This window comes from Gadus chalcogrammus, chromosome 7, assembly GCF_026213295.1.
Source record: "Gadus chalcogrammus isolate NIFS_2021 chromosome 7, NIFS_Gcha_1.0, whole genome shotgun sequence".
Lineage (NCBI taxonomy): Eukaryota > Metazoa > Chordata > Actinopteri > Gadiformes > Gadidae > Gadus > Gadus chalcogrammus.
This window is the reverse complement of record NC_079418.1, coordinates 32361779-32387921: the sequence shown is the minus strand read 5'-3', so window position 1 is coordinate 32387921 and position 26143 is coordinate 32361779. Positions and strand designations below refer to the sequence as shown.

Below are 26143 nucleotides of genomic sequence, written 5' to 3'. Positions count from 1 at the left end.
TAAAACACGTCGTTTCAACCTGGTTACACCAGCATGCCCTTGTTACGTAGCAACGCTATGGAACAATCCTTAACTTTTTACACCAACTTACTACACTAACTTATTACACTACCTGTCCCCCCCTGCACTGAAACTTAGTCCCATACCGAGTAACACTCTGTTACACTGCTTATTACCCGCCACCTGTGTGTGTGGGCCCCGTTACAGGACACCACGACGTCGTAAAGTGGAGCCAGGACCAGCCGCCAGCAGCTCAGACCGCAGCCTGTATGTACGGTTCCTGCCCGCTCTCCCGCTCTGCTCTGGTTCTGAGCGGTAACGTCCAGGAAGTCTCTGGTTCCTGAGCCGCTCTTAATGTTATTAATATGCTCCACAGCGAGGGGGGGGGCGCGCGGGGGTCTTTAATGTGATTGACTCGGGGCGGCGGGGGCTGGAGCTGGGAGCCCTATGGGCGCCCGGGAGGGGGGAGCGAGCGCTGGGCTCCCGGTAATGAGGGGCCGGGGAGGGGCCCCCCTCACACAAGGAGGAATGACTCCCTTCCCTTCCTGCTTGCTTGAAAATGGCCGGGATGATTGGACACTGCGTTTTCTCCAGAGCACACATTGCTCAAGGGTAGCTTCCCTCTCTCTCTCTCTCTCTCTCTCTCTCTCTCTCTCTCTCTCTTCCCCCCCCCCCCCCCCCCCCCCCCTGCGCTTGAGTCATTGCTTCTGGTCCATTTCCCGCCTCACACCGGGAGCGATGCTCTCCGCCGTCACGGAGTGCTCGCGGCGCGGCGATACGTTGGTCGGCTGCATCGCTTTAGTTGATGTTTGGCTGTTTTAATAATAAACCCTGCTGCATTATTCACCCCGTTATGTTTATTAAGGACTCGGGTGTTTTATGCAAATATGTGTGTGTAGTTATTACATTTATGTAGTTGTATCTTTCTGGGGTGTATATCTATGACCCCTCTCTCTTCATCGATACGAGCCTGTCCATTAATTGTGGTCGACGTTTGGACTGCCACGTGACGTCACAACACATCTTCTCCCCCCCCCCCCCCCCCCCCCCCCCTCACCCCCTCCCTCTCGCCGGCGGAGAGCTCGACCCCTCCTCCCTGTCAGAGCCGCCTGAAGGGGGCGACAGATGGAAGAACACTAAAGACGCTTTCATCCACACTCCATATTTCTGGCGTTTCTCATAGCTAAGGAATGAAATTTCAACTGATGCTTACGCATAAAAAAAAACTAAAATAGTAGGCTACGTGTACCTTCTGGAATCGATACGAACACAAAACATATAGACGGTAGGTATCTGTCACGGAGGGCAGAGTGTTAACCAGCATAGAGTCTGCCGGTTCCCAACTGCGTCCCGCTGAACCGACTAAGTGGCGATAAGTTTAACACCGTCTTAACTCAGCCTATCGATTCCCCGTCCAGACGTGTGTGCGTGTGTGCGTGTGTTTGTGTGTTTGTGTGTTTGTGTGTTTGTGTGTTCGTGTGTGCGTGTGTGTGTCAGTGTGTATGTGAGAGAGATAATTGTGTGTTGGTGCGTTCTGCCAGCCCACCTCCTCCCACGCGCGGACTAGTGGACCACTGTAGAGAGAGGGAGAGAGACAGAGAGGGAGAGAGACTGCGAGAGATAGGGAGGGAGAGAGACAGCGAGAGAGAGAGAGAGAGAGAGAGAGAGAGAGAGAGAGAGAGAGAGAGAGAGAGAGAGAGAGAGAGAGAGAGAGAGGAGAGAGAGAGAGAGAGAGAGAGAGAGAGAGAGAGTGTTGGGGGGGGGGGGGAGAACCCCAACGACGCTATCTCATCATTCGCTCCGCAGCTGATGCTACAGATGGTTCTCTCTTCGGTCCCGGGCTACCGCGAGCTTCTGGGGGGACACGGTTCGGTTCTGTTCGGTGACGCTCGGTTCGGTTTCTGAACGCCCTCAGTCTGATCGCAGGACAAAGTTGGTCCAGACGGATGCGTCAGGCGATCCTCGTCTCCAGAGCCATCAGTTTGTCGAGTCGGAGCAATGGCATCCCCGTCCCTCCCCAGTGGACTAACGCTTCTGGTCTCCCACCACCACGTCTGAATCCATCAGGTCTGACTCCACCAGTTCTCCGCCGCAGAACAGAACCAACATTTTGCGGGGACAACTAAAGCCGGACCCCCGCCTCGGGACGCGAGGTTCTCGTCTCAACCGCCGGTGACATGGAGAGCGGGGTTTTCACCGGGAACTTCTGAAGCTCATGGATCCGCCGAGTGAAGTTATTTCATCACTGCCACAGACGGGGAGGTTTGAGGGTTAGAAACCTGCCTCTGGAGCCGCCGGGAATACTCGCTCAAGGCGGATTTTACGCGACAGACGCACAACGGAGAAGTCATCCAAACAGGTATTAAAAAGGGTATGAAATCGGGTAGGCTATTAATTCAGGTATTCAAACGTGGGGTAGAATAAGAAGTCATCGATTCCGATGATGATGATTGCAAAAATGAAAGTTGGACTGGTCAGGCGTGACTGCTGAGCGGCTTAAATGCAACTAATGGCGAATCGGAAGGAAATGCGTTATAATCAGGGGGGGGGGGGGGGTCTCTCCTCCGGAGAACGGGGGGGTCTCTCCCGAGGAGGACGGGCTCATAGAGGCTCCTCTGGTGCTGTACTTTGGGGTGCGACGCGGCAGCTCCAGCCTGTATGAGTGCACCTCGTCCACAAGAATCCAACTCGTCCCCCGGTATCTAGACTGTTCACGAGGCGCAGCGGGGGTCTCTGTATGGGAGTCTGGCCGACGCTTTAGTGCGCAGCTCGAGCTGCTGTCGAAGGTTCCACTCTGATCCGATCGGATTCTCCGAAGTGGGGAATATCAGCGTTTTGCGTCACATCGCCTGGTTTTACTTCACCGGTCAGTCTGTTGCATCGCAGCCCCACATACGCACACGCGCGCAGGCACACGCGCACACACACACACACACACACACACACACACACACACACACACACACACACACACACACACACACACACACACACACACACACACACACACACACACACACACACACACACACACACACACCGCAGGGCATCTCCCGTTGCAGCCGCTATAACTCACACGACCACATCGATTTGGTTTTCTAACGCCTTGTATCTATTTACTATATTTTGATCAAAAATGGCTCATCGTTGTCATCTCCTAAAAACGCAGGTGATTGACAACGCACCACATATGCAAATGAGAAAACCTCCCGTTCTCCGCTTACTCGCTCATGTCTCGAATGTATTAGTCTCTCTCCCGCCGTCTCTCCCCCTTTCTCTCCCCCCTGACCACTCCACAAACCACCGCCAGACACATTTTATGTAGCGACTCTCTTTAGGCGAGGGTGCGTGTGTGATTGCCTCCATATAGAGCGGTACACCCCAGCGCCTCCAATCAGCCGGGAGCCCAATCAGCTGCTCTCGAGCCGCTCGTGGGGTTGGCAGGGGAAGGAACAAGAAAAAAAACACGGAGCAATCTCCACAATTAATGTCGACAGACTCGCACTTGAACACGTATTCAGAACAGACGGAATAAGTTAGGTGAGTAAGTGTATTGGGGCAAGGTGTGTGTGTGTAGAGAGAGGAGGTCTAGGCATGGGTGGGGTGGTGGGTCTAGGTGTGTGTGTATGGGAGACTAGCTGTGTGTGTGTGTGTGTTTGTGTGTGTGTGTGGGAGGGGGTGTGTTTGTGGGAAGGGGTGTTATCAGTGTGTGCATCAATTTGTTCAGCGATCAATCAGCCATCAATCCATCTGTCTACCTGTAGCTGTCTCCTCCGCTACATATCTTAACATAAACGAGGCCTTCATTAACCCAACCATCCATCAGATCATTAACCAAGGGCCGGCTCCTGATTCGTCAGCCCATCAACCGCCCATTGACACTTGTGTGCGTGTGCGTTCATGCGTGCATTTGTGTGTGTGTGTGTGTGTGTGTGTGTGTGTGTGTGTGTGTGTGTGTGTGTGTGTGTGTGTGTGTGTGTGTGTGTGTGTGTGTGTGTGTGTGTGTGTGTGTGTGTGTGTGTGTGTGTGTCTCTCCATTCACCACTGCATAGGGAGTTATACTTATATAATCATATAGATATCTGGTGGCATCTCTATCCACCATTCATTCCCACGCAGATATGATTATGTCACATGTTCACACCCTTCACCGTGCACACCCAAAGTCACACGGCTGCTGACAGCGATTTGTCATTTCCTGTGGCAAAGGCTGAGTTTATCTCAGAAAGGCAGAGAACGCGATCCATCCAGACGCTCTGGAATCCTGCTCATTTCCCCATCATATCCGACGTTATGGAGAGCATCACTCACACAGATAGCTTGATAGACTTGTGACAGGCTCCCGGTATCCACTGTTTGGTAAACATTCAGGTGTGGCGTGAGGAGTGTGTTGGAGAGGCCGTTCAGCCCGGTTCATCTTCAGGAACGTCCAACCCAACGTGGGTATGGTGACGTTAGTCCGGCGTGTTTGTGGGAGTGGAAACACCCGGTCCACACCCAGTCCACACCCAGTCCACACCCAGTCCACACCCAGTCCACACCCATTCCACACCCAGTCCACACTCATGACGGCAGAGAGAGAGCAGCACATGAGGCTGTGTGCGGCGTGAGGACGCTGATAATTCATCACGTCCCCGCTGTGCACTGAGCGGGTCGTACACTGAGCGGGTCGTACACTGAGCGGCTCACTGAGCGGGTCGTACACTGAGCGGGTCGTACACTGAGCGGGTCGTACACTGAGCGGGTCGTACACTGAGCGGGTCGTACCCTGAGCGGGTCGTACACTGAGCGGGTCGTACACTGAGCGGGTCGTACACTGAGCGGGTCCTACACTGAGCGGGTCGTACCCTGAGCGGGTCGTACACTGAGCGGGTCGTACACTGAGCGGGTCGTACACTGAGCGGGTCGTACGGTGAGCGGGTCGCACACTGAGCGGGTCGTACACTGAGCGGGTCGTACACTGAGCGGGTCGTACACTGAGCGGCTCACTGAGCGGGTCGTACACTGAGCGGGTCGTACACTGAGCGGGTCGTACACTGAGCGGGTCGTACACTGAGCGGGTCGTACCCTGAGCGGGTCGTACACTGAGCGGGTCGTACACTGAGCGGGTCGTACACTGAGCGGGTCCTACACTGAGCGGGTCGTACACTGAGCGGGTCGTACCCTGAGCGGGTCGTACACTGAGCGGGTCGTACGGTGAGCGGGTCGCACACTGAGCGGGTCGTACACTGAGCGGGTCGTACACTGAGCGGGTCGTACGGTGAGCGGGTCGTACACTGAGAGGGTCGTACACTAAGCGGGTCGTACGGTGAGCGGGTCGTACACTGAGCGGGTCGTACGGTGAGCGGGTCGCACACTGAGCGGGTCGTACACTGAGCGGGTCGTACACTAAGCGGGTCGTACGGTGAGCGGGTCGTACCCTGAGTGGGTCGTACACTGAGCGGCTCACTGAGCGGGTCGTACCCTGAGCGGGTCGTACACTGAGCGGCTCACTGAGCGGGTCGTACCCTGAGCGGGTCGTACACTGAGCGGCTCACTGAGCAGGTCGTACACTGAGCGGGTCGTAAGCGGGTCACTGAGCGGGTCGTACACTGAGCGGCTCACTGAGCGGGTCGTACCCTGAGCGGGTCGTACACTGAGCGGCTCACTGAGCGGGTCGTACACTGAGCGGGTCGTACACTGAGCGGGTCGTACCCTGAGCGGGTCACTGAGCGGGTCGTACTGAGCGGGTCGTACGCTGAGCGGGTCGTACGCTGAGCGGGCGCAGGTGGAGGACGGGGGAGACAGCCCCCCCCGTTCACGACGCTCCGCTCGGCCGTGGTGTTGCAGTGTGATGGAGGCTCCTCACATCCCCGCCTCCTTCCTCTCCCTCTCCCTGATTGGCTGGGCCTGGTTCACCTGGAGGGCCGCGGGGGGGGGGGGGGGGGGGGGGGGGGGGGTGGGGGGGTCCGGGGCGTGGCGATCGCCGTGCCGACCGGCCCGCCTGACGTGATGCGGTGCGATGGCCGGAGGGCGGCCACGGAGAGCAAATGTCAGGCGGTCGCCGTGGCAGCCGGCAGCCTCGTTGTCTGTTTCCATGGTTACGGGGCCACTCACACATCCAATTAGCCTTCGTTTTGGTTTCTTGGTCAAGGTGGTCCGTCCTCTGGCAGCCAATCAGGGGGGGCCGCCGGGATCAAACGATGACCTCACTTCCTGCATAGTGTCGGCAAACTTTATTTGTGAGCACACACACGCACGCACGCACGCACGCGCACACACACACACACACACACACACACACACACACACACACACACACACACACACACACACACACACACACACACACACACACATCGTTTTAGACTATATGGTATCGTGTGCTGAGTGGAAATAAAAAAAAATCTATCATTACATCCAGGAATCGTATGATATGTATCTATCACAGCTCTCTCTCTCTCTCTCTCTCTCTCTCTCTCTCTCTCTCTCTCTCTCTCTCTCTCTCTCTCTCTCTCTCTCTCACTCTCTCTCTCTCTCCCCCTCCCTCCCACTCTCTCCATTCATCTCTTGCATGGATACTCGCTACAACAACACACCAACACACATCCATATTTCATGTTTTTGGATATGGAGAGCAGACCTTGAGTTAAACTCTAGAGTATTGGCCTGTTGTTGCCTTGCGCTGTAATCCCAGCATCTGGTTGAGCAGAGACCTGATTGATGTCGTGATGCTGTGGTCAGACTCGCTTCGTCTCCCCTCCACACAATAACACATCGTCGGGTAATTAAAAAGTTAGTGCAGGTTGAGATTCTGCTGCCTGAGCTTTTCACCGCGCCCCGTGTTCCCCAACGCAGACGAGCATCCAGCTGCACAACTCTGCTATTATTAATACGACCAGAATGAGTGGAGTTACTCACTGACCTAAGACTGTAATGCTACACAACACCGTAGTACTAATTAAAACAAAACCCAGGCTCTTCGTCGGGAGCGATTGAGTTTGACGGACCGCATCGAACATGAAACCAATATGAACATTAATAAGGGGAGGGGGGGGGGGGAGGGAGGGGGGGGGATCCCAGCGTCTTGAAGACTTTATGCGAGTGATTCCTGTTCTTATTGACGGGCCGTTTGGCCGTGCGGTGATCTCCGCTCCGTCCTATTTTCCATCTGCTGTTTAATCTAATAAGTGCTGCGGGGCGTCAGTGCCGTTACCGGGGCCCGTCCGGCCCCCCGCTGTGTTTGGCGGCGGCCCCGTACCTTTCCAGCCCCCCCCCCCACAAGGCCACCATATACAACAGATAGGAACAATAACACCGAGCCCTGCGTGAACAGCCTCACACGGCCCGCCCCCCCGGCTAGGATTCCCATTATCTCCAAATTGCACATTGCATTCTCTGGTGCCCGAGCCTCGCTGTAGGATCCTCCGACAGCGCTGGCCAATCAGAAGCCCTCGCTGTCGAGCGGTTCCCGCTTCAAGCTGATGCAATATGGCCTCTGATGGGCGGCAGACGGAGACGGTCCGAGGATGATTCTTAACCGAGCACCCGGACGGGAACGCGGAGCCAGCCCGGGGCCCGCTGTGCAGGGGGCTCAAATGTTAATCTCAGGTGACGCCCCCCTCCCCTCTTCCTCCCCCTCTCCCGCTCCATTCACTTATTCTTCCTCTTCCTCTTCCTCCTCTCCTCCTCCTTCACTTCTTCTTCCTCCTCCTCCTCTTCCTACTCCTCTTCCTCTTCCTCCTCCTCCTGTTCTTCTTCTTCCTCCTCTTCCTCCTCCTCCTTCTCTTCTTCTTCCTCCTCTTCCTCCTCCCCTCCTCCTGCTCTTCTTCTTCCTCTGCCTCCTCTTCCCCCTCCTCTTCCTCTACCTCGTCTTACTGCCCGCCAGGTGTCCGCTGGTCGGTTGTGTGGACAGTTAACAAGGAGCAGAGGGTGGGGGTGGTGGGGGTGGTGGAGGTGGTGGGGGCGAGATGTGAGGGGCTGTCCGACACTATGACAGCGTCGGAGGTTACACGGTAGTGGTGTAGCAGGGGCGCTGCGGGGCGACAGTACATCACAGCGCTCCGCGGGCTCTGTACATATGCTGAGCGATGTCCACGCTCAGCCAAGCCCAGGTCTGCTGACGCACTGCCTTCCCCGGCCGGGACGCTTGGCTCTCCTAACGGACTTAATAGGGCGGGTTTTGGCCAGACACCGCTGCCGTCTGCGGCCCCTTTCCTCCGTGTCTCAGGTCGTGTTCCGTCCTTGGAGGAAAGGATGTGATGATGAGCGGGGGTCTGTCCCCGGCCGTCCTCCGTTCAGAGGCGTCACACACACGCCTGTACTGTCCTGCACGGCAGCACTGTCCTGCACGGCAGCACACCTCTGCTGCTGGGGATTCACCTCGTCCTGCTCTGGAAGAACCATTCAACTAGCTGGGTTTTGTCTTTATATAGATATAGATATATAAACGCCCTGGGACTTCTACATTTGTATATATATTTATGTTACTATGTACTGAGGGTCTGTGAGGACTGGTATAAAGCTAAACTTTGAACATGTTGCAGAGGGTGGCAGGTTGAGGGAAATGTTTGACGGTGGGACGTGGATTCTCCGCTCTGTTCTCTCCACAAAGTGAACTCCCCTGAGGAAGGAGCGGCGAGCAGAGAGATCCCATCCTATTGGTGGTGCTGTGAGCGCCGTGCCGGGGCTCATCTGTCCAGGGAACGAGAGCAGACGGCGGCCGCGGCGCTGTGGGGAGCGGCGGTGTGTCCGGCATGTCTCTTCTGCAGCACCTTTTGTTTGGGCTTTCTGCTGAGTCGTGCGATCGCGGTTCTCCTGAATCAGCTTGAACTCTGTAAGCTCCGCGAGACCATCTGGGATGGCAGACCCTCGCCTGCGAGCGGCCGGGAAGAGGAGCGCAAAAAAACACACCTTTTGAGTCCAGCTCAGCAGTTGGTGGTTTGCCGAGGAAGTGTTGGATTGTCGGAGTGTAGGAGGTGTGCGGCCAGACACGCGTGAAGCACCTTCGACCGCTCCTCGTCCAGAGACGTCCCCATTAGCGAGCGAGAAGGAAACTTAATCAACTGTAGAGTCTTAGATTAAAGCGTCGATGGGGGAGGAAGAGGAAAGAGAGAGCTCAGAGAGAGAGAGATGGCGAGGAGAACAGTGTCCATAACACTCAATGCATGACAAACACACACACACACACACGCACACGCACACGCACACGCACACACGTACACACGTACACACGTACACACAGTGACTGAAGTCTGCGTGCGTTTCTCAGCGCTCACATGAATGGTAAAGCAAATGTAAACCAAGTAGAAAGCCGTCATTTCCCGGCCTGACAGGCCGGCAGGGAGCCGTCTGGCCAGCAGGCGCCGTGCCATCCCCGGAGCACTAAGTCACGGCCGTCGTCCACCATAGCCGCTGCGTCACTTCAGACGCCGTCTCTTTAATTAGCGACCAGACGAAGAAGGAGTTACTCACATTCTCAGACCAAAATACAAAAAAACAATAAATGGATATTAAACGGTTCAGTAAGGTCAGGTTAGTTGATAAATATAACGATTGAATGCGTAATGAATACAAAGATAAATACATCAAACTGTATACATTTTGTACAACGACAATTTATTCATTTATCGGATAATGCAACTCAAATATGCAAATGCCTCCTTCTGGTCTTATTGAAGTCGGTGACACATTAAAGGTCTGACCATAGCAGTGCTTTGCAGAAACAGCAACCTTGTGGTTGTTTTGGACGTGGAGTGTCCGGTGTTGGATGCAGAGATGTTTTGGTCTTCAAACCGAAGCGTTAGCCTAGCTGCCTCTCACCCTCCCTCTCCCTCTCCCTCTCTCTCTCTCTCTCTCTCTCTCTCTCTCTCTCTCTCTCTCTCTCTCTCTCTCTCTCTCTCTCTCTCTCTCTCTCTCTCTCTCTCTCTCTCTCTCTCTCTCTCTCTCCATCTCTCTCTCTCTCTGTCTCTGTCTCTGTCTCTGTCTCTGTCTCTGTCTCTCTCTCTCTCTCTCTCTCTCTCTCTCTCTTTCTCTCTCTCTGACTATAACTCTCTCTCCCTTGCCCTCTCCCCCTCCCCCTCCCTCTCTCTCTCCCCCTCCCTCTCTCTCTCTCTCTCTCTCTTTCTCTCTCTCTCTCTCTCAACCCCCTCTGTCTCTCTCCCCTTGCTCTCTCTTTCCATCTCGTCTGTCGTTTTTCAGTCTCTCACACACATGCACAGTCATGCTCAGCACACCCACACACACAACCACCCACACACACACAAACACACAGACACACACACTAACACACAGACACACATATACACACACACACACTTCCTATTCAAGTCACATCGACCAGAGGCTCAGTTGTAAATGCAGAAAGGGGGCACATCGATAACTTAGCAATTAGTACATCAATAAGCTGCACTTCCAATTCTAACAGATTCAAAGGGACTGGCTTCCACATCGGATTCTGGGTATTTGTGCTTTTCTGTCAAGCTGAATACATATTTGTTTTGTGGTCCCTTGAATAATATCTTCATGCCAGGGGTTGCAGAACGCTATTGATTATGATCCGGATTAATGCCTCTGCCCATATTCATATTTAATTATCAACAGATTCTCTTTTGCTCCCTCTTTGTTTCTGCTCTTGCTCAAATAGGAACGCACTGAAAGGGGTTAATTGATTACACACACAGGCACACACAAACATGAGCACACACACGCACAAACCCAAACATTAGCACACACACAAACACACATACATGCACCAAAAAAACATGAGCACACGCAAATTCTGGCACACACAAACTAAATTACGAGCATGCACACATGAACAAAAACAAGCACATTCATGCAACCACTGACACACTCACACATGCTTACACACACATGCACACACATGAAAACACACACATGAAAACACACTCACATGCACACTCACATATGCACACATTAACACAGACACACACACACACACACACACATTTTTAGCAAGAGAACAAAGCAGTCCTGAGGTGTTCTCCGGAGCATTAGAGCATGATATTGGCCTTCAATGTCTGCTCCAAACTCCGGTTGCTTAACATACATAAAGAAAACTCCCAGCCATCGGAGCATGAACGTCAGGAAGGAGTCAAGACGTCACAAAATGTAGGCAATGGTCAAGAGTAAAGTTATCGACTTCTTTTGATTCATCCAATTAATCTAATGACTGCCTGGCTCCCCGGCGTGGATTCTGTGGAGTGTTTGTGTTTTATGTCGACGACTGGTAAATCCTCTGATACTTCTACGACTGCATAAAGAAGATTTAGTGCCTCTATGACAATCAATGTACTGTTCTCTGCATAGCGGTCTCCACACACGGCACGGCTTTGTAACGGATCACACCCAGTTCCGTTCTGTTCAGAGACGAGTAATTACTCACGATAACTCTGCGACGTTTACTACTTTGTTTGAGGAGGTTCTTGTTTTGTTTGACTGTGTTCTTTCAAACGGGATCCAGGGAGGTTTTCTTGGAGGCTTTAATGTGTTCCCGGGAATTGTAAAAAAAAAAACATTCAAACTTTGTGTTCGGGATTCATTTCCAGAATTCAGCAGAAAAGAATGCGCAATTGCCCTCGAGTGTGTTTGCGTCGTAAGCACTCATAGAGGATCCAACATCTGGACAAAAGAGATATTAATTAGGGCCTTCAGACTGAAATGAAACCCTGCGTGGCAATTGTTATCATTTTCCATTTTTTTCTATTCATCTAAAATGAAGTACTTCGGGAAGTTTGTTAATTATGGAATATTTCACCGCGGACAATGTTGCGCATGTTTAATTTCACAGTATTTGCGGTGACAATGGAAACAACAAGAAGCAGAGACAAAGTGAACCCGTCTTAACCACACGGTTTACAACTAGTTTATAGGAGCAGGCCTTGTGAGGGTCTTCCCTTAGAATGTCGCAAACACATAAAAGAAGCATAGAGAAAGTCCTAAAGATGGGAGGAAATCCTTGTGTGGTGGATTAAACACAATTTAGGAAGACATTTAAATAAAGAACAAAAGGGGAAAATAAAGAGGTGAGAAAGAATAACGATGATTAAACAAGCTGTAACCGTCCCCTCTGTGTCTCCCAGGCGGCCCCTCTCCTGAGCCCATGGATATGAATACTAAAGCGACCGTGCTCTGGGCCCTGCTCGTGCTGCACTGCGGCCCCACCGGGGGCAGCATCCTGTACCGGGTGCAGGAGGAGCAGCCCCCCAACACCCTGATCGGCAGCCTGGCGGCCGATCAGGGGCTGCCCGACTCGGGCCACCTCTACAAGCTGGAGGTGGGCGCCCCGTACCTGCGCGTGGACGGCAAGACCGGGGACATCTTCACCACCGAGGTCCCCATCGACCGCGAGACCCTGCGGGACTGCCGCGCCCAGGGGAAGGGAAAGCCCTGCTACCTGGAGTTCGAGGTGTCGGTGACGGACCTCATCCAGAACCAGAGTCCCCGGCTCATCGAGGGCCGCATCGAGGTGCAGGACATCAACGACAACACGCCGCAGTTCCCCTCCTCGGTGCTCACCATCTCGGTGCCCGAGAACACGCACATGGGCGCGCTCTTCTCCATCCCCGTGGCGACCGACAAGGACTCGGAGCGCAACGGCGTGGCGGACTACGCGCTGGCGGCCGGGCCGGACGCCACCACGCTGTTCGGCCTGCAGGTGGCGGAGGACCGCGGGGAGAAGCTGCCCCAGCTCATCGTGCTCGGGATGCTGGACCGCGAGGTCAAGGACTCGTACGACCTGACCATCAAGGCGGTGGACGGGGGCCACCCGCAGCGCTACAGCAGCGCCCTGCTCCGGGTGGTGGTCACCGACGCCAACGACAACTCGCCCAAGTTCGAGAAGTCCGCGTACGAAGCAGAGGTGCAGGAGAACAGCCCGGTGGGACACTCGGTGCTGCAGGTGAGCTCTTTCTTATATTTACGTTCACGTTTAGGGTGTTCAGCAGACGCTTTTGTCCCAAATGACCCACAACATTTGTCAGAAGATAGAGAAACAACAATATATCTCTGTCGGATCAGTAAGGACGTTCATAGAACCAAGTGTCAAGCACTAACTGAGGTTAACCCATTCCCCATACACAACAGAGATAGCTGGGATAAGATGCTATACAATGCCAAGCACTGTTTTTAATTAGTAGTACTACAGAACTGTTCTGCTGGTTTAGTTTAGTCTTGAACCACTCCTCCCCGCCCCCCCCCTGTTGTCCTTGTTCAGTCTGTGCACTTTGCAAAGCTTTATTAGCAGCTCGTTTTATTCACAAGCAACACAATGCATCTAATCCATGTTATATTTATCTACATTGCTGCTGCTCTTTGTGTATACTGTCGTGTTTTCTGTAAATCAAATGTGTGATTTTATTCTCATTTTCGTTTAGTTTCTTAATCTCTTTTTAATGATACTGTCCTGTACTGTTTCACCGTGACAGCCCTCGTTCCTGTTTTGGATTAATAAACTACCATCTCATCGTGTCTCGCTAGCGAGTTGTTTAGAGTCATTGATGCAGGAAAATATGCAAAACCATATGCATGCTACTGTAATGTTTGTGGCTTGACGCATGGATTGATATTTCCAATTATATGTATGTATATATATATATATGTGTGTGTGCCGTATCAAATATCTTGGAAGTGAGGGTAGCAATTTAAAATTCAAGAGAGCGAGAGAGGGAGACACTTGTTGCTGAGCATTCAGTGAACAGCTTGTAAGACTGGCTGCCAACTAAATTTAAACTTGAAACTGTTTAAAAATGTATTGGTTTTGGGATTTAAAACTCTGTATCGTTAACATCCACATGTACGCCAAACTATCTTATGATCGTCTCTCTCTAATTATGCAAGTCTGCCCTCGCAGGCATCTGGACATCATAGTATTTTTCTATCCTAGTTTTCAAGAGGCAGTGTGCATGATCTACTCTGAATGTTAATATTACACGTTTTAGTCTTTTCAAGTTAGGAGAAGAAATGGCATTGGAGCGAACGGAGGCAAATAGTGTATGTATGTATAAAAAAGTGTGTGTGTAAGTCAGCATTTAAACGCGGCCTAATGGGCTGTGCCACAAAATGGCTGCGAGCATCACGGTGCATGTGCAACTGTAGGCCATGTTATTGATCAATGTGACAGGCCATTATTAATTCATTCCTTTATTAACCGCTGATGTTGCCCGCAACCCCATTTCCCACTAATTGTATCTGAATAATCGCCCCCATATCCAATCCTCTAACCGCCGCTCTATGACTCTTTTATCGCAGGTCAAAGCCAACGACTACGACATGGGCCCCAACGGGGAGATCGAGTACACCCTCCACCAGGCCCTGGACCCCGTTCCCAAGCTGCTCCGCATCGACCGCTCCACCGGCATCATCTACGTGAAGGGCGCCCTGGACCGCGAGGAGGTGGACAGCCTGACCTTCTACGTGGTGGCCCGGGACCGGGGCCCGCAGCCCAAGAGCTCCAAGACCTTCGTGACCATCGAGGTGACGGACCAGAACGACAACGCGCCCGCCGTGGAGATCCGGGGCATCGGCCTGGTCACGCACAGCGAGGGCGTGGCCAACATCTCGGAGGACATGCCGGTGGGCACGGCGGTGGCGCTGGTGCAGGTGTCGGACCGCGACGAGGGGGAGAACGCGGTGGTCACCTGCGTGGTGGCGGGCGACGTGCCCTTCCAGCTGCGGCCCGCCAGCGACTCGTCCAGCGACAACAAGAGGAAGTACTTCCTGCAGACGACCACGCCGCTGGACTACGAGCGGGTCCGGGACTACCGGGTGGAGATCGTGGCGGTGGACTCGGGGAACCCGGCGCTGTCCAGCACCAACTCGCTGAAGGTGCAGGTGACGGACGTCAACGACAACTCGCCCATCTTCTCGCCCACGCTGTTCGAGGTGGACTTCGCCGAGGAGAACCAGCCGGGCGAGCGGGTTCTGAACGTCATCGCCGCCGACGCCGACAGCGGTACGAACGCGGAGCTGGTCTACAGCATCGTGGCCGACGCGTCCATCAAGGGCCTGTTCGAGATCGACCCCAGCTCCGGGGAGGTGCGAGCCCGGAGCCCCCTGGACCGGGAGCAGCGGGAGCGCTACGAGTTCCGGGTCACGGCGGCGGATAAGGGGTCGACGAGTCACCGAGGCACCGCCACCGTGGTGATAAGAGTCCTCGACCGCAACGACAACGACCCCAAGTTCATGCTGAGCGGCTACAGCTTCTCCGTGCTGGAGAACATGCCGCCGCTCAGCCCCGTCGGCATGGTAACGGTCATGGACGTGGACAAAGGCGAGAACGCCCACGTCCACCTCTCGGTCGAGCCCGACGGAGGGAAGTTCGTGGTGCAGAACGGCACCGGCACCATCCTCTCCAGCATCTCCTTCGACCGGGAGAAGGAGGGCAGCTACACCTTCCGGCTGAAGGCGGTGGACGGGGGCGACCCGCCCCGGTCCTCGTACGTGGGCGTGACCATCAACGTGCTGGACGAGAACGACAACGACCCCGTGGTCACCAAGCCCGCCAACTACTCCTTCAAGAGGCTGTCGCCGCAGGCGACCCCGGACAGCCACGTGGAGGTGGTGGAGGCGGAGGACCTGGACAGCGGGCCCAACGCCGAGCTCAGCTTCAGCATCACCGGGGGCAACCCCTACCAGCTGTTCCGCATCTCCCCCACCAACGGGGAGATCACCCTGGCCAAGGAGCTGACCCGGAAGCACGGCGGGCTCCACCGCCTCGTGGTGCGCGTCAGCGACCGCGGGAAGCCGGCGCGCCACACCACCGCCCTGGTGCACATCTACGTCAACGAGACCATCTCCAACGTCACCATGGTGGAGACGCTGGTGGGCCACAGCATCTACACCCCGCTGGACCGCGACATCGCCGGCGACCCCGACAACGGCTTGTCCGCGCAGCGCAGCAACATCCTGTTCGGCAGCCTGGCGGGCATCACGGGCGTGGTGATGCTCATCCTGGCGGTGGTGTTCATCCGCCACCGCATCCACCGCGACACCAAGAGCGGCTACCAGGCCGGCAAGAAGGAGTCCAAGGACCTGTACGCGCCCAACAAGCAGGTGCCCAAGAACGGCAAGGGCAAGCGCGGCAAGAAGGGCAAGCCGTGCAAGTCGCCCAAACCCCTGGGCGAGGAGGAGGAGGTCAGCCTGCAGAAGAGCCACAAGTTCAGCCTAGACGGGGGGGGCGACAGCCCCCGCATCCACCTGCCCCTCACCTACTCCCCCGGCAGCCCCGACATCGGCCGGCACTACCGCTCCAACTCGCCGCTGCCGTCCATCCAGCTGCAGGCGCAGTCGCCGTCGGCCTCCCAGAAGCACCAGGCGGTGCAGGACCTGCCCGCCACCAACACCTTCGTGGGCACGGGCGGAGATGACAACTCCACGGGCTCGGAGCACTACTCTGACTACAGCTACAAGACGGGCCAGTCGAAGTACAGCACCAAGCAGGTAGGAGGGAGCTGTGCATCGATCGCCGCGCGTCCCCGGAGGGTTGGCCTGCGTGGGATGGGGGTGGTACAGGTCTGAATTCATTACTGACTAATAACAGGAAACAGGCCGGCAGATTGAGAATGTAGGCTAAATGCTACACACACACATCAGACATAAATTATGAATAACACCACGTATTCGCAAAGCGATAATGCTCCAGAGGAGAAGTGGCAGAGAGTCAGTAACATAATGTATGTTATCGGTCTCTGTGCAATCACACAGCCTTCGTGTTACAAATCACACAGATATCATAATATACAGTGACCTACATATCTCAACTGGCCACAGCGCTGTAAAGACATCAAGGTGTTCCCTCCTCATATACGCACGCATTCATCATCCACACAGATATTGCAGGTATTTGTATCTGTCGAGTTTGTGCTGTAATTTATAACCAGTGAAGGAAGATAGGCCACATATGCAGTCGGGTATCAGACGTCGTGCAGACACATTTGAAGACGCCGTTGACAGGGCTGTGAGGTAATTAATGTGTTGACGCTGATGGATTGATGTGGAATGGTTGCAGGTGCTTGGGACTGATTGCGACTGTTATACCTGCTAATGTACAGGTAGACGGGAGACGAAGGAATTTAGAGAATTTAATGCAGAAGTTGATTTGTTCATGTTGTTTTCTGTTTGAAATGCATCTTTCAAGAAAACCTTTCAGAACGTCAACATTGAATAGTTCATTTTTTATTCACAGTTAGTTTGCTTATATAAGCTTATTTTTGACTGTAGGTGGACTTGCTGAGGCTTCGACCATGCATGCTAACAATTATCCATATGTGTCTTGTTAGCTTCCTTGGATATTAATTTGTAAAAATAAATTAAATGGCATGTGTGAAGGTCAAGATTTGGAGTGAATTAATGAGAGGTCAAATTTCGGACCAGTGCTATATCCCAGATGTCTGTCCTGGGGTCCTCTTGGGGTTTTAAGACATCGCTGACATATAAGATGCATTTTATAAATAGAGGGGTCCGTGCTCTAAAGGATCTGTATAGCAATGTACTCCAGCACCATCAACTACCAACCTCTGCTGCAATGTGTAGCATCTTACCCTAGCTGTCTTTGTTGCACACGGGGAATGGGTTAACATAGCAATTTTTAGTTCTTGGCACATTCTATGAACAACCTTACTGTACCAACGCAGACATATTGTTTTTTCTCTTTCTTCTGAAAAGTGTACTTATTGTAAGTCGCTTTGTTTAAAAGCGTCTGCTAAACGCCCTGAATGTAAATGACATACCTTCAGTGGGGTTTGATATTCTATGCATTTTCTGATGTAAAGATGGGAAGTTTGGGGATCAGATTCTCCAGACAAACTGCAAAAATAACGTGCAAACTGTAGAGTTGGACGTTTCCGTGTAACATCACACCCTCTTAATGGAATAGAATAATAATTGAGGAATTATTATTACTTAAAAATGCTGTTAACAACCTCTGTTTTGGTATTTCGTCCAATCGGGCTGGAGTATATTGACCCAACGCGCTGAAATGTGCCCAGTGTCCCATAAATTATGAATGCTATCGATTTTCCCCATGATCATAAATTGTGGTCACACAGCCGGTATTTGAGTCTCCGTACAGCCGGCCTGAAGGATGGGAGAGGAGCGGGGTTAAAGCACGGGGTCTCCGGGCCGCTGGTCCAGGGGCCGTCAGGGCGGCGCCGGCGTCTCCCTGAGCAGCAGCGACGACGGCAGCAGGACGTGTTTACGCGGGGAGGGAGAAAACAAGGCCCTAAATGATTCAGCGGACACGGGATCCTCAGTGATCCTCTGTATTTATAGAGCGTCGAGGTGCGGGCGTCCATCTCTCCAGCTGGCAATCAGGGGGGGGGGGGGGGGGAGGGAGGGAGGGAGGGAGGGAGAGAGAGGGAGAGAGAGAGAGAGAGAGAGAGAGAGAGAGAGAGAGAGAGAGAGAGAGAGAGAGAGAGAGAGAGAGAGAGAGAGAGAGAGAGAGAGAGAGAGAGAGAGAGAGAGAGAGAGAGAGAGAGAGAGAGAGAGAGAGAGAGAGAGGAAGGATGGGATCAAGTTAGGGAGGGAGAGAGAGAGAGAGAGCGAGAGAGAGAGAGAGAGAGAGAGAGAGGGAGGATGGGAGAGAGTTAGAGAGAGGGAGGGAGGGAGGGAGGGAGGGAGAGAGAGGGAGAGAGAGGGAGAGAGAGGATGGATGAGACTGAGAGAGCGAGAGCTTAAGGGAGATAGAGTGGAAGACGGGAGAGAGAGCGATGGCGAGGGAGAAAGGAAAGGCCATGTTTTGGTGACATATTTTCTGCTACTCCGGCTGACCTATGGGCGCTTTGATCTCAGCAGGTCACTCGCCCTTATCTCCTCCCTCCCTCCCCTTATCTCTCCTTATCCTCACAACATTTGGCACAGCCGGAATCACCATGGAAACAGAAATATTAATAGACTCAGAGGGGGGATTACAAATGGAAAACATTTTTTTTGAAGGCAGCCTTGGGATAAAAAGCCACTATGCTCCTCTGGGCAGCCACCTTATCTGTGTGTGCGTGTGCGTGCCTGTATGCGTGTGTGTGTGTGTGTGTGTGTGCGTGTGTGTGTATGTGTGTGTGCAGAGAGATGTCATCAGGAGCGATGAGATGTGTGTAAAGCAGACGTGACAACATTGCAGATAATCTGATCAGCAGATTATCAGAGGGCAGATCATCTTTACCCATGTGTTACTTTCAAAACAACCCCGTCGATCTCCCCCGTAAACATCCCAGATATTGATACGGATAACGTCGTCTGCGTATTCCTCGAACTCCGGGTTCCAGGCCTTCCAGACGGAACACGTACGCCCGCGTCAGACATTGAATTACTCCCCCCAGTCGCCGGTACTTTGACCAAACGAGATCTGACATGGAGACGCCGCAGATACCTCACAATATACAATCAACACAAATGAAGGGAAACGTGTTTGTGTGTGAGTGTGTGTGTGTGTGTGTGTGTGTGTCTGAGTGTAGGTGTTTGTTTGTGTGAGTAAGAGTGCGTGTGCGTGTGCGTTTAAGTGAAGGGGTGTTTGTGTGTGTGTGTGTGTGTAAGTGTAAGTGAAGGTGTGTGTGTGTGTGCGTGCAGGTGTGTGTATTGTGGACGACCATCTGCTGCGGATCGTGTGTGTGTGTGTGTATTTATAGGCCACAGTGTTTCTTACACAGTGGGAGTGAGATGCTGAGATGTTTCAGGAGCTCCGGCAGATGTTGGCTGACAGCTGGAGTGCGTCGTGGGTGGTGTCAGTTTAGGACGGGGAGGGGGGACCGCACTCGCAGTCACCAGCACCACCTCCACCAGCAGCCCCACCACCACCTCCACCAACACACTCCCCCGTATCGTCCGTCGAGCAGGGCCCCGCCTCCGCAGTGTGTTGAAGTTCGCTCCGGAGGCGTGGAGGAAACGAATCGGTCGCCGCGGTAACGGCGATAAACCCGGCGACTGCATGAGCAGGTGGACACCTGCGTTGGCAGTCTACCTCTCTGTCTCCCCGCGTGATGGACAGATGTGATTGACAGGGTGTGTATAAACACGGCCAGATGTTGGAGCTAGCGCGACATACCTCGGCAGATGTTGCCTCTCGCTCGCTCAGATTCCCCGACCGACAGACGACGGCCAGATGTTGCGCGGTGCCCTCGCGTTAATTAACATCACCGCTCGCGACGCAGAGAATCCCTTTCCCTAATATTTGTATTGTGATCGGATTTCTGCGGTTGCAGAACCGCACGTCACCGCTCGGCGAAGAGTCTCGGTTTCTGGGTCTTTGACTCCCGGAACTAAAAGGTTTTTCATCCTAACCCCAAAATATCAGAAGCCTATAACCTGTGGGCTCCCATGGGCAAAAACCTAACCTTACAGCTAGCTGCTCCCGAACGACAGTGGGTCCTGATATTCAACAGCCGTGCAGGGACATACTATAATGCTTGACGAATGGTAAATCGACTGCATTTATACAGCGCTTTTCTAACCAGTGGCCACTCAAAGCGCTTCACAACATCGCCTGACATTCATGCACACATTCACACACCGACGGCGGTGTCGACCATGCAAGGCGACAGCCAGCTCGAACAGCCTGAACACTAGTTTGAGCCGGGGATCGAACCAGCAACCTTCCAGTTCCCAGCCAGCCGGCTCCAGACGACGGGACGGAGCAGCGTTGTGCAGCCATGCACAACAGCATCATCCTCCATACCTGAGGCTCCCACGGTCTCCGACCGCGTTCTGTTTTTGTTTTCCCTCCCCGTATTCCCCCTGGCTCTAATCAGGAGCTCCTCGCTCATTAGCAGCACCGCCCCTGGGCCCTCGCAATCAACATCGGTTGTGCTTTTGTTTCAGTGTCATGTGAGACGGCTCGTGCGTCTTGTGCGTTTCACCGCGCGGCGCGAGGGACGCCAACGCGCCTCCATGCTGGTCTCATCGCTCTGCCTTTCTTACGCCCGCGTGAGAAACGCAGTACGAGGTTAATTGCAAAATTATGCACAAAGATAAATAGAAAGCTGTTGAAAGGCGTTGAGGTGAACACACATGCTAGCCTTCCGCACGCCCATGTGGAAGGCTAGCCTCCTCTCTGCCGCTCTTCATAACCCCGGTCTGCTTCCTGCGCCCCCCTCACTCTCACCTCCCCGAGTGTGATATTGCCGTTGCCGTTGCCCCGGAAACCATTCGCCACACATCCATCCCAAAGTGCCGATAATTAGCCCGCCTGGCTCCGGGTTCTCACACCTTTCTTTGTTTTTCTACCGCGGTACAGCATCTAATGACGCACCCCGCGGCCTCAACCCGCCCTCCCCCCCTGCCCTCCCCCCCTGCCCTCCCCCTCTGCCCTCCCCCCCTGCCCTCCCCCCCTGCCCTGCCCCCCTGCCCTCCCCCCCTGCCCTCCCCCCCTGCCCTCCCCCCCTGCCCTGCCCCCCTGCCCTCCCCCCCTGCCCTCCCCCTGCTCTCTCCCACAACGATAGGATGCGTAGAGACGGATCAGTCGGCGCCTGGATCACAGGCTTCCTCTGACCCTCACCCTTCTTCTGACATCAACGTCTCGGACATGGTACTGATCCACACTGTAGGCCAGGGGGTGCGGGGGGCTGTTGTGGTCTCCGTCGGTGTCTGGTCTCTAGTCTGGGCTTTCCCCCAGACAATCTCTGTGCACAGCAAGTACCCTGAAGGGACTCAAAGAAAGGGCGCGGCCGGTGCTAAGCCTGACCGCGCCCTTTCTTTGAGTCCCTTCAGGGTATTCAAAGTAAGGGCGCGGTCGGGGCTAAGTAAGGGCGCGGCCGGGACTAAGAAAGGGCGCGGCCGGGACTACGAAAGGGCGCGGCCTGGACTAAGCCCCTTAAAACCACCTCCTTGTGAAGCCGTCTCCGTGATCTCAGGGCCTTGCGCTTGAGGCGGGATTAGCGCAATCAAACAGCGGCGGCAGCCAGAGTGTTTTGTGGATGATGTCATAGCCGATCGTCTTTAGTTTGTTTTCGGGAGCGCCTGGGACTTTCTGAGGCGTCTCACTTCATTCGGCGGGATCGGTGGGGCCTCGGAACGTTGGCCATCTGTATTGTGTTTGATTGGGAGAGCAAACACACACTGCGCATCGCCGTATCTTCCCGTCCATCTGCCTTTCTACATTTTCCTAGACTAGGAGGAGGAAATAGACACACGCACACGCACACACGTACAGACGCATACAGACACACACACGCACCTACAGACGCGCACACACCTACGTTCCCATATGCCGTAGCACAGTACAAGTTTCCCCTGGCTTCTCCTCCACTGTAGATGGCAGAGGGAAGGAGGAGACTTAGGAGGAGACGTCCAATAACGACAACTCTCACACCGTCTGCGTGAACTCACTATTGGTAAGAAAAGAAGAGAATTACTTTATTTATCCCAGATGGAAAATATACGCAACACAGCAGAACAATTTTCTATAATTATGTGCAGCACATCTATCTTTCCTCAGTTTTATTCTTGTTTACTTGTTGTTCTCCTGTTGTTAGTGTTACAAATGTTATGGTGGAGTAAGAAATGCTCTATTCGTGAGAAGCTTTCAGATTCCAGCACTTAATCAAATTGCGGGGGAGAGAGAGCGAGGGAGAGGGAGGGAGAGGGAGGGAGAGGATGGTAGGGAGAGGAAGGGCGAGAGAGAGGGAGAGAGAGAGCTCCGACCGAAGGACAGGCTGAGTGGTATTGACTTGTACACATCAGAGAGGGTAGGGAGACAGGGGGAGAGACAGAAGAATAGAAAGAAATGAAGAAAGAGAGAGAGATGGATTGAGAAAAGGAAAAGGTGAAAGCGAGAGAGAGAGAGAGAGAGATGGAGAGGGATGGAAACAGAAGGCAGAGAGAGGGAGACACGGATGAACAGAAAGAGATGAAGAAACACAGAGAGAGAGAGAGGTGGTCAAGGTGTTCTCCTCCCAGGAGAGAGTCCAAACCTCCCAATTAACAAATCCTTGGTGCTAACGAGCCTACCTCTCGTTGAACCAAGCCGCGCACACGTACGCACACACACAAAGAGAAACCCACACACACATACACGCACACACCCGCATTCACACACACAAAGAGAAACCCACACACACATACACGCACACACCCGCATTCACACACACAAAGAGAAACCCCAACACTACACACGCACACACAGACATGCACACACCCGCATCCTCACATACACACGCACACACAAAGAGATACCCCGACACTCACACACGCACACACCGAAATCCATATCCACGCACAGACACACACAGACACGCACACACCCGCATCCACACACACACACACACAGACACAAACACACACACATGCAAACACAAAATACAAACCCACACACAGAAAAACACGCACACACACACGCACACACACACACGCACACACACACACACACACACACACACACACATTGATTTGGTTTGTACCTTGGAGCTGGGTGGGGAGACGTGATTGGTGGGTCCTCCTCTAACCAGACAGACAGCTCCAGATGAGCTCTCCCAGGTGTGTGTATCTGTGTGTGTGTGTGTGTGTGTGTGTGTGTGTGTATCTATGTGTTTGTGCGTTGTGGGGCTGGTGGGGTTCTCTACTTGTCAGCTCTGATGGAGCTTGTCGGCTTAAGGGTTGGTTGTGGGGTTGTAGGGGGGGGGGGGGGTGTAGGAACACACACACACAAACACACACACACAGGTATATGTGGCCACGTTCAACTGACATCCGGCGGTGTGTGTGTGTCTTGGGGAGTGAAGTAGCCAATTTGGGGAGAAACTTTCCCTTCATTAGTCGCTAAAAGGGGATTAGGGCGCGGGCGACAGGCTGGGATTGGGGACCGCCACTGTCACACCATTAGGCTCCAGACAAACACTACTGATCATATCGATCACAGCCCCCCGCCCCTCTGCACGCAACGCTGTGGAGCTGCTGCTCGTGTGTTTCTGTTTTGGTGTTATTTTGTGAAGTCGTCGACCACGCTGGAGTTGTGTTGTCGTACCGGAAGACCCCGTGAGATGTTGTGTGTTTGATGGATGAACACTTTGACCTGTGACTCGGACCGCAGATGGCTGACCACGTGAAGGGTTCGTCCGTCCAATCAGAGAGGAGGTGGCGTCCTCCCCGTCCTTCGATCACGGCTTCTGAGTTGTGGCGAGTCGACGCCCTCTCCCCCCCCCCCCCCCCCCCCCCACTGGCTCGCGATTAGGACGGGTTTATTCAGATTTTAATCTGGAACTTTGCGTTGATGAAAGCACATCGTGAGAAGCTTTGATGGAGTTCGGAATATATTAAGGATGTGTGCGTTCATGTGTGCGCAGCCAACACATTAAAATGCAAATGATTGGGAAGGCATGCACCTGAAGAGCATTATTCCAACGCGGCTGCCTTCATATTTCTTGTCGATTACATCCCATAATATCATTGAGGGCCACCTTTTTTTTTAGATTTATATGCGGGGCCTGAAAATGATAAAAACGCAATATCAAATATTGCGGTACTCCCAGCATTGATCAAATCTGATGAAAGCCGGGTTTGGCGTTTACTTTCATCCTCATATTCCTCCGTCTCTACATTCGCTTTTTCGTTTTTCATTTTTTTCTCTTCTGCAAGTTGTGGTTGATCCGATTCCCGTCTTTTATGTAAAAAATAAATAAAAGGAGCCAGTCCTTTAGGTGGGGCTGGATGTACAGGCCTGGCTGGCTGATGCTTATGCCTTCAGCACAGATATTGAATCGCCACACACTCACACACACACACCACACACACACACACACACACACACACACACACACACACACACACACACACACACACACACACACACACACACACACACACACACACACACACACACACACACACACACATACACAAACACCCCAGCCTCCTTACCTTATGCCTCACAGATTAGTGCTTTTATCAATAAGCAGCTTAGCACCAAAGTGCCCCTCAATAATACACCGTGGTGTTTCCTTCCCTGCTGAGTCTAACTCCAGGGGCTAGTCTCTCCCTTCATCTCTCTCTCTCTCTCTCTCTCTCTCTCTCTCTCTCTCTCTCTCTCTCTCTCTCTCTCTCTCTCTCTCTCTCTCTCTCTCTCTCTCTCTTTCTCTCTTTCTCTCTCTCTCTCTCTCACCTCATCCCGCTCCTCACTCCATCACTTTCCTCTATTTCTCCCTCTCTCTCCCTTAATCCCTCTCCTCCTCTCTCCCCCTCCCCTCCCCTCCTTTCCTCTCTCCCCCTCCCCTCCTCTCCTCCTTCCCCTCCTCTCCTCCGTCCCTCCCACTCCTCCCCCCCTTCCCTCCCCCTCCCCTCCGCTCATGCTCAGTTGGACCCTGTTGTCCACCCCCTCTCTGGTGTTAGCCTTTCCACCAACGTGTCCCATAATACTCTGTGTTCCCCTGCTCCCCGGGGGGTCGGGCCCCAGACCCGACCCAGGGCCCCGGGAGGAGACCGGGGCCACGCCGCCCCTGGACCGAAGCGTTCGTGGGCCCTTGGAGGGCAGTGGAGTCCATTAGGACCCATTAGAACGGATGTCTCCCAGACACCTCCTCGACCGGGCGGCCACAGCCAAGACACCCGATCATCCAGAGGAGGAAGGAGACCCGCGCGGCTCCGAGACGCAGCGAGATACCAGGTCTTAGTTCAAGATCGCCTGAAACGGGAACATTAGAGCACTCGGATGAACGGCTCGTCCACTGCGTTCTCTGAACCGCTCCGCGGGCACGCGCAGCGAGCCCGCAGCACTGAGGCAGACGTTCACTCTCTTATTTAAATCCAAGATGAGCCGGAACCAAAGCGATGGTTAGTGACAATCAGGGCCCACCATCAAAGTGGTATTGACCAACAGAGAACAAACAGGAGGCGCAGTGAGGCAGCAGCGCGAGCCACAACAACAGCGTCCTGCTTGTTCTCTGAGATCAGAGTGTCAGTAAACATCACAATACCTTATCAACACATTGGGGCTAAAAACCATGATCATTTATTCATTATGTCCGCGGTATCTCCCTCTCTCCAGCACATTGTCGGCACGTGGGGTGATTTTTAATTACCCAGGAAACATAACGGCCGACGTAACGGCCCGGACTCATGGCCGCCCCTGCTGCCTCTGAGACCCAACCCGTCTGAGGGAGTTGTTTCTTCTGGAAAAACACTAAAAGTGTGTTTATTTTAGGATGAGGTGTCATCCTAAAATATG

The 26143-nt window shown here is 53.6% G+C and overlaps 1 protein-coding gene across 1 annotated transcript; it reads left to right on the top strand.

The window, feature by feature from the left end:
• The first annotated feature begins 1818 nt into the window (after nucleotides 1–1818).
• On the top strand, nucleotides 1819–16672 carry pcdh1a (protocadherin 1a). Its single transcript, XM_056595418.1, has 3 exons — nucleotides 1819–2359; nucleotides 12084–12901; nucleotides 14251–16672. The coding sequence occupies exons 2-3, from the start codon at nucleotides 12104–12106 to the stop codon at nucleotides 16516–16518; spliced, it is 3066 nt and encodes a 1021-aa protein (XP_056451393.1). The 5' UTR covers nucleotides 1819–2359; nucleotides 12084–12103; the 3' UTR covers nucleotides 16519–16672.
• Nucleotides 16673–26143: the final 9471 nt, after the last annotated feature.